The sequence below is a fragment of the Argentina silus genome, assembly GCF_951799395.1.
Source record: "Argentina silus genome assembly, chromosome: 12".
Classification (NCBI taxonomy): domain Eukaryota; kingdom Metazoa; phylum Chordata; class Actinopteri; order Argentiniformes; family Argentinidae; genus Argentina; species Argentina silus.
The window spans coordinates 349,685-357,184 of record NC_139666.1 but is presented as its reverse complement, the minus strand read 5'-3'; the positions used below and the strand labels follow the sequence as shown (position 1 = coordinate 357,184).

Sequence of the window (7,500 nt, the reverse complement as noted above, 5' to 3'; positions counted from 1 at the left end):
CACAACACCACAACAACACCACAACACTACCACAACACCACAACACTACCACAACACCACCACAACACCACCACAACACCACAACAACACCACCACAACACTACCACAACACCACAACACCACAACACCACTACCACACCACCACAACACAACAACAACACCACAACACTACCACAACACCACAACAACACCACAACACTACCACAACACCACAACACCACAACACCACAACACCACTACCACACCACCACAACACCACAACAACACCACCACAACACCACCACAACACCACCACAACAACACCACAACACCACAACAACACCACAACAACACCACCACAACACCACAACACTACCACAACACTACCATAACATGTCCATCACTCTGGTTAACTAGCCAATGATAGCCTTGAGCTGAGACACTGTAGATGTTTCTGAATTGTGGGTCTCATTGAGTTGAGCCTCAGCCTGTCCTACCTACTGGAGGCCCTCATGCTGCCACTAGTGATGCAGTCAGAAAGCTCAGAGACATGGATGTTCTTCAGACTGTCTTCTTCTGCAGGGCCCAGGCCGGTGGGAGCTGTGGACAGAGCAGCTGCAGACAGCGCCCCCTATCCCCAAGGACGTGCAGTTCAATGAGATCATCGTCCCCACAGAGAACACAGTCCGCTACACGGCGCTGATGGACCTCCTGATCACCCACCAGAAACCCACCATCTTCATCGGTCCCACCGGCACCGGCAAGAGCGTCTACATCATAGTGAGTCGACTCCATCAGACTCCTAACACCATCAGACTCCTAACACCACCAGACTCCTAACACCATCAGACTCCTAACACCACCAGACTCCTAACACCATCAGACTCCATCAGACTCCTAACACCACCAGACTCCTAACACCATCAGACTCCTAACACCACCAGACTCCTAACACCATCAGACTCCATCAGACTCCTAACACCACCAGACTCCTAACACCACCAGACTCCTAACACCATCAGACTCCATCAGACTCCTAACACCGTCAGACTCCTAACACCACCAGTCTCCTAACACCATCAGACTCCTAACACCACCAGACTCCTAACACCATCAGACTCCATCAGACTCCTAACACTATCAGACTCCTAACACCATCAGACTCCATCAGACTCCTAACACCATCAGACTCCTAACACCATCAGACTCCATCAGACTCCATCAGACTCCTAACACCACCAGACTCCTAACACCATCAGACTCCATCAGACTCCTAACACTATCAGACTCCTAACACCATCAGACTCCATCAGACTCCTAACACCATCAGACTCCTAACACCATCAGACTCCATCAGACTCCTAACACCATCAGACTCCATCAGACTCCTAACACCATCAGACTCCTAACACCATCAGACTCCTAACACCATCAGACTCCATCAGACTCCTAACACCATCAGTACAGTACAGTATCTGCAGTGGAGATACCCTGGTTCTATCCTCCCAGAGAGACATTGCCTTGAGTTTCTAACCACACCAACAAGCCTGGAGCCATAATCCTCCTCCCTTCATCCTGCCTACCCTGGCTGTTACCCTGGCCTCAGCCAGACCGCAGAAACACACCCAACACCTCACCAAGCTGCCCCCACCCAACACCCCACCAAGATGCCCCCACTTGGCTCCCCACCCGAGGGACAGACAGACAGACAGACAGACAGACAGACAGGCAGGCAGACAGACAGCCAGACAGCAGAAACACACCCAACACCCCACCATGCTGCCCCCACCTGGCTCCCCACCCGAGGGACAGACAGACAGACAGACAGGCAGGCAGGCAGGCAGGCAGACAGACAAGCTGCACCTTCCTATTTTCAGCTCAGAGGAAGGAGCCAGACCTATGCTGAGCCCCCCATCCATCAGCTTAACAGCCCCAGTCCCATTAGCCTGCTCTGCCACACACACACACACACACACACACACACACACACACACATTATCCGCATGCTGTTTGTTCCTCTCAATGGTAGAGTCACTTTGAGGACAAGTGAACAGCTTCAGGCTGAAGAGTGTCTGGGGTGTTTTGTCTTGTAAATGATTGTTGAAGCCACTGAGAAAGATTAGAGGGGATGGAGGCCTGCAAGGAAACTACTGCACCAAAACAACTAACCCTAACCCAACTACTGCACCAAAACAACTAACCCTAACCCAACTACTGCACCAAAACAACTAACCCTAACCCAACTACTGCACCAAAACAACTAACCCTAACCCAACTACTGCACCAAAACAACTAACCCTAACCCAACTACTGCACCAAAACAACTAACCCTAACCCAACTACTGCACCAAAACAACTAACCCTAACCCAACTACTGCAGAAAACAACTAACCCTAACCCAACTACTGCACCAAAACAACTAACCCTAACCCAACTACTGCACCAAAACAACTAACCCTAACCCAACTACTGCAGAAAACATGGCTTCTAGTCAGCAGCCATCAACGAACCAACTACTGCAGAAAACATGGCTTCTAGTCAGCAGTCATCAACGAACCAACTACTGCAGAAAACATGGCTTCTAGTCAGCAGCCATCAACGAACCAACTACTGCAGAAGCTGCTGTCAGCACAGAGAGGAGCAGTTGAACTGACAGTGCTGTACATCAGCCGCACGGTGGCCACTGAGGGGAGCAGTTGAACTGACAGTGCTGTACATCAGCCGCACGGTGGCCACTGAGGGACAATTCTAAAGTACAGGTGTCGTGATGTTCACTCACCTCTTAGCAAGCCAACATATTTACACCAGATCTCACTGATCTCTGATTCTACAGGTTAGGATTTGACACCTAACATACCATTTCACATCTCACGGAGGAGGTGCAGGACTGATCTCCTAGTGGAGGAGGTGCAGGACTGATCTCCTAGTGGAGGAGGTGCAGGACTGATCTCCTAGTGGAGGAGGTGCAGGACTGATCATGAACATAGTCATGTACTGTAACTGTACACTGCTCCCTTACACCATTCTCTCCCAACCTGACCCTTCCTGAAGGCACCATACACCAACCTGACCCTTCCTGAAGGCACCATACACCAACCTGACCCTTCCTGAAGGCACCATACACCAACCTGACCCTTCCTGAAGGCACCATACATCCTACAGAGCCCTATTGTAACAGCTCAGTTATAGTCAAACAGTTACAACTCTAAGAACCTGTATCTCTCTCTACTGTCATAATAACCAGTCATAATAACCTAAATCATAATCACCATCTCTCTCTCTCCAGGACTTCCTGTTGAACCGTCTGAAGAAGGAGGTGTACAGCCCTCTGATGGTCAACTTCTCGGCCCAGACCACGGCGGCCCAGACCCAGAACATCATCATGTCTAAACTGGACAAGCGGAGGAAGGGCGTGTATGGTCCTCCCCTGGGGAAGAGAATGGTAGGAGAGCCGTGGTCCTGTAGGCTTCATCTGAACCCTTCAACACGGGCCAAAACAGAACTGTCAGAACAGAAGCCCTCTGACTGAACATCCTAGCAGAGACAATGAAAGAGTCAATGATATGGTCTTGTCCTTTCTCATGTCTGGACACAATCATCAGAGGACCTGAGTACTTGTTTGTTTTATTAATTGTAATAACAGTTATTACAAATGTGTTGCATCTGCTGTGTAGGTGGTGTTTGTGGACGACGTGAACATGCCAGCCAGGGAGACGTACGGCGCCCAGCCCCCGGTGGAGCTCCTGCGCCAGTGGCTGGACCACTGGAACTGGTACGACACCAAAGACTGCTCCATGATAAAGCTGGTCGACATCCAGATCATGTGTGCCATGGGCCCCCCCGGTGAGTACAAACACACCTGTGACCTCTGACCTGTGAACTCTGACCTCTGAACTGTGACCTGTCTGCAGGTGGAGGGAGGAACCCCATCACAGGCCGATTCACGCGTCACTTCAACACCGTCACCATCAACGACTTTGATGAGACGACCATGTTCACCATCTTCTCCCGGATCCTCCACTGGCACCTCACCATACGGTAACCATAGCGACTGGCACCTCACCAGGTGACCTTGTCAGCCCAGTGCTCCTAGCCCCCTGGGCTCAGGTCAGCAGGTGGACCTAGTCAGCTCAGTGCTCCTAGACCTTGGTCTCAGGTCAGCCCTGGTCTCAGGTCAGCTCTGGTGTCAGGTCAGCCCTGGTCTCAGGTCAGCCCTGGTGTCAGGTCAGCCCTGGTCTCAGGTCAGCCCTGGTGTCAGGTCAGCCCTGGTCTCAGGTCAGCAGGTGGATTTAAAGGGAGTACAGGCCCTGGTCTAGACCAGCTCTGTCTGATGGACAGATGGACGCCATGTTGACAACCACACCCCAGTGAGCAGAACAACATGGAGGCTGCTAATCTGATCTGGTCCAGAGGGTTTATCTACAACCACCCAGAGACACACACACACACTCTCTCTCTCTCTCTCTCTCTCTCTCTCTCTCTCTCTGTCTCTCTCTCTCTCTCTCTCTCTGGCATTGTGCCAGCTTCATCATGCTCACTGTGTGAAGTAATGCCGTCTTGCCACAGGGAAGCTTTAGAGATGATCCTCTGCGTTTTGAGTGGCTCTAATAAGCAATTTCAAGGAGACAATTCATTTAGTATGTTAAGGTGATGGTTTCTGCTTGGAGAGACAAGGCCTGGATTAGAAAACTAAACGGTGTGTTTATCCTCTAGAGGTGGAGTGGTAATGATGTGACCTGTTTACCCACACAGTAGGATTACCTCACACCTCTCAACACTGCAGGGGTGGAACTTGCCAAATCAAAACACATCTGAAGCGTTGACACATATTTAACAAGTTGATAAGCTATCTACCTTTTACTGGACGTTCCATTTACTGGACGTTCCATTTACTGGACGTTCCATTTACTGGACATTCCATTTCCTTTTCCAGAAAGGGAAAAGAGTGTTGTGTTGACAGTGTGCCTCCTCTCCTCTTCCACCTGGCAGGTTTGTGTTCCCCAAGCCCTTCTCCTCCCTGACCTCTCCCATCATCAACGGGACCATGTCTGTGTACCAGGAGGCCACCAAGAACCTCCTGCCCACTCCTGCCAAGTCTCACTACCTCTTCAACCTCCGGGACTTCTCCAGGGTCATCCAGGGCATCTGTCTGTCCCGCCCCGAGACCGCAGACCAGCCCAGCGACATCAAACGCCTCTGGGTGCATGAGGTGAGACCCCTGGGTCTATGAGGTGAGACCCCTGGGTCTATGAGGTGAGACCTCTGGGTCTATGAGGTGAGACCCCTGGGTCTATGAGGTGAGACCTCTGGGTCTATGAGGTGAGACCTCTGGGTCTATGAGGTGAGACCCCTGGGTCTATGAGGTGAGACCCCTGGGTCTATGAGGTGAGACCTCTGGGTCTATGAGGTGAGACCTCTGGGTCTACGAGGTAGGGCTTACTATCTAAGGAAGATCACTGGAACAATATTCCAAACATAATTATGAGACAGAGTTTGATACATGTCCCTCTGTATGGAGTTATGGACAGGACCCCAGAGACAGAAGGATCTGTATCCATACACCGTTCATCTCCATGAACCCACAGACTCTCTTCCCAACATGTTCAACTGTTGTTGAGTTTCTTTGTCTCATTTCTTGGTGTCCTGTGTGGTTGACGTCCCCTCTGCCCCCTGCAGGTCCAGAGGGTGTACTACGACCGGCTGGTCCAGGACTCAGACCGGGCTTGGATGGTGGGGTACCTGCAGCAGGTGTGCCAGACCCACCTGGGCGAGGACTTCCACCAGCTGTTCCAACACCTGGCCCAGGCCGGCTGCCCCACTGTCACCGAGGACGACCTCCGCAGCCTGATGTTCTGCGACTTCCACGACCCGAAGGGCGAGGACCGGTCCTACCGGGAGGTGCCCAGCCTGGACCGGCTCCGCCCGGTGGTGGAGGCCCATCTGGACGAGTTCAACACCGTCAGCAAGGCGCCCATGAACCTGGTGCTGTTCCGATTCGCCATCCAACATGTGTGCCGCATCTCCCGTGTCCTCAAGCAGCCCCGGGGCCACGCCCTGCTGGTGGGGGTGGGCGGGAGCGGGCGCCAGTCCCTCACGCGATTGGCCGCCCACATGCAGGAGGCGGAGCTGTTCCAGGTTTCATTTTATTTTTCATTTTAGTCGTTTAGTGACTCAACTAAACAACAGTCAGTATGTTAGTCTCAGTAAGTCAATCAACTAAACAACAGTCAGTATGTTAGTCTCAGTAAGTCAATCAACTAAACAACAGTCGTCTCGGTATCAGCAGTCACAGTGCTGGAGAAAGGGAGAAAGGGAGAAAAGGAGAAAGGGAGAAAGGGAGAAAAGGAGAAAGGAGAAAGGGAGAAAGGGAGAAAAGGAGAAAGGGAGAAAAGGAGAAAGGAATAAAGGGTATTATTTGTTTTGACTCCAGGTGGAGATCTCTAAGAGCTATGGAACCGTGGAGTGGAGGGACGACCTGAAGCTCATCATGAGGAAGTCAACACAGGGAGACACTCACGGCGTCTTCCTCTTCACCGACACACAGATCAAGATGGAGTCCTTCCTGGAGGACGTCAGCAACCTGCTCAACACAGGAGAGGTGAGAGAGGGAGGGAGGGAGGGAGGGAGGAGAGGCATGAGAGGGAGGGAGGGAGGAGAGGCAGGGGAGGGAGGGAGGGAGGGAGGGAGGGAGGAGAGGCAGGGGAGGGAGGGAGGGAGGAGAGGCAGGGGAGGGAGGGAGGGAGGAGAGGCAGGGGAGGGAGGGAGGGAGGAGAGGCAGGGGAGGGAGAGAGGAGAGGCGGGAGGGAGGGAGGGAGGAGAGGGAGGGAGGGAGGAGAGGCAGGAAAGGGAGGGAGGAGAGGCAGGAGAGGGACGGGGAAGAGAGGGAGGGAGTGATGGATAGATAGATAGATAGATAGATAGATAGATAGATAGATAGATAGATAGTTTTACATTTACATTCATGGCATTTAGCAGACGCCTTTATCCAAAGCGACTTAACCCTAACCCTAACCCTAACCCCCTGTACTAACCCTAACCCTAAAGACCTCTTCACCCCCACTACCCCCCTGTACTAACCCTAACCCTAAAGACCTCTTCACCCCCACTACCCCCCTGTACTAACCCTAACCCTAGAGACCTCTTCACCCCCACTACCCCCCTGTACTAACCCTAACCCTAGAGACCTCTTCAACCCCACTACCCCCCTGTACTAACCCTAACCCTAGAGACCTCTTCACCCCCACTACCCCCCTGTACTAACCCTACCCCATACCCTAGAGACCTATTCACCCCCACTACCCCCCTGTACTAACCCTAACCCTAACCCTAGAAACCTCTTCATCCCCACTACCCCCCTATACTAACCCTAACCCTAGAGACCCCCTGTACTAACCCTAACCCTAGAGACCTCTTCACCCCCACTACCCCCCTGTACTAACCCTAACCCTAGAGACCTCTTCACCCCCACTACCCCCCTGTACTAACCCTAACCCTAGAGACCTCTTCACCCCCACTACCCCC

At 52.4% G+C, this 7,500-nt stretch overlaps 1 protein-coding gene across 1 annotated transcript in view; it reads left to right on the top strand.

Moving 5' to 3' along the window:
- Positions 1-7,500, top strand: part of dnah7 (dynein, axonemal, heavy chain 7) — a gene marked incomplete at both ends in the record, with an annotated part of 69,066 nt that overhangs the window by 42,670 nt on the left and 18,896 nt on the right. The window contains 7 exon segments of the mRNA XM_083682018.1: positions 562-759; positions 3,266-3,421; positions 3,654-3,822; positions 3,891-4,017; positions 4,969-5,188; positions 5,656-6,114; positions 6,410-6,577. Of these exon segments, the coding sequence (XP_083538144.1) occupies positions 562-759; positions 3,266-3,421; positions 3,654-3,822; positions 3,891-4,017; positions 4,969-5,188; positions 5,656-6,114; positions 6,410-6,577 (1,497 nt within the window).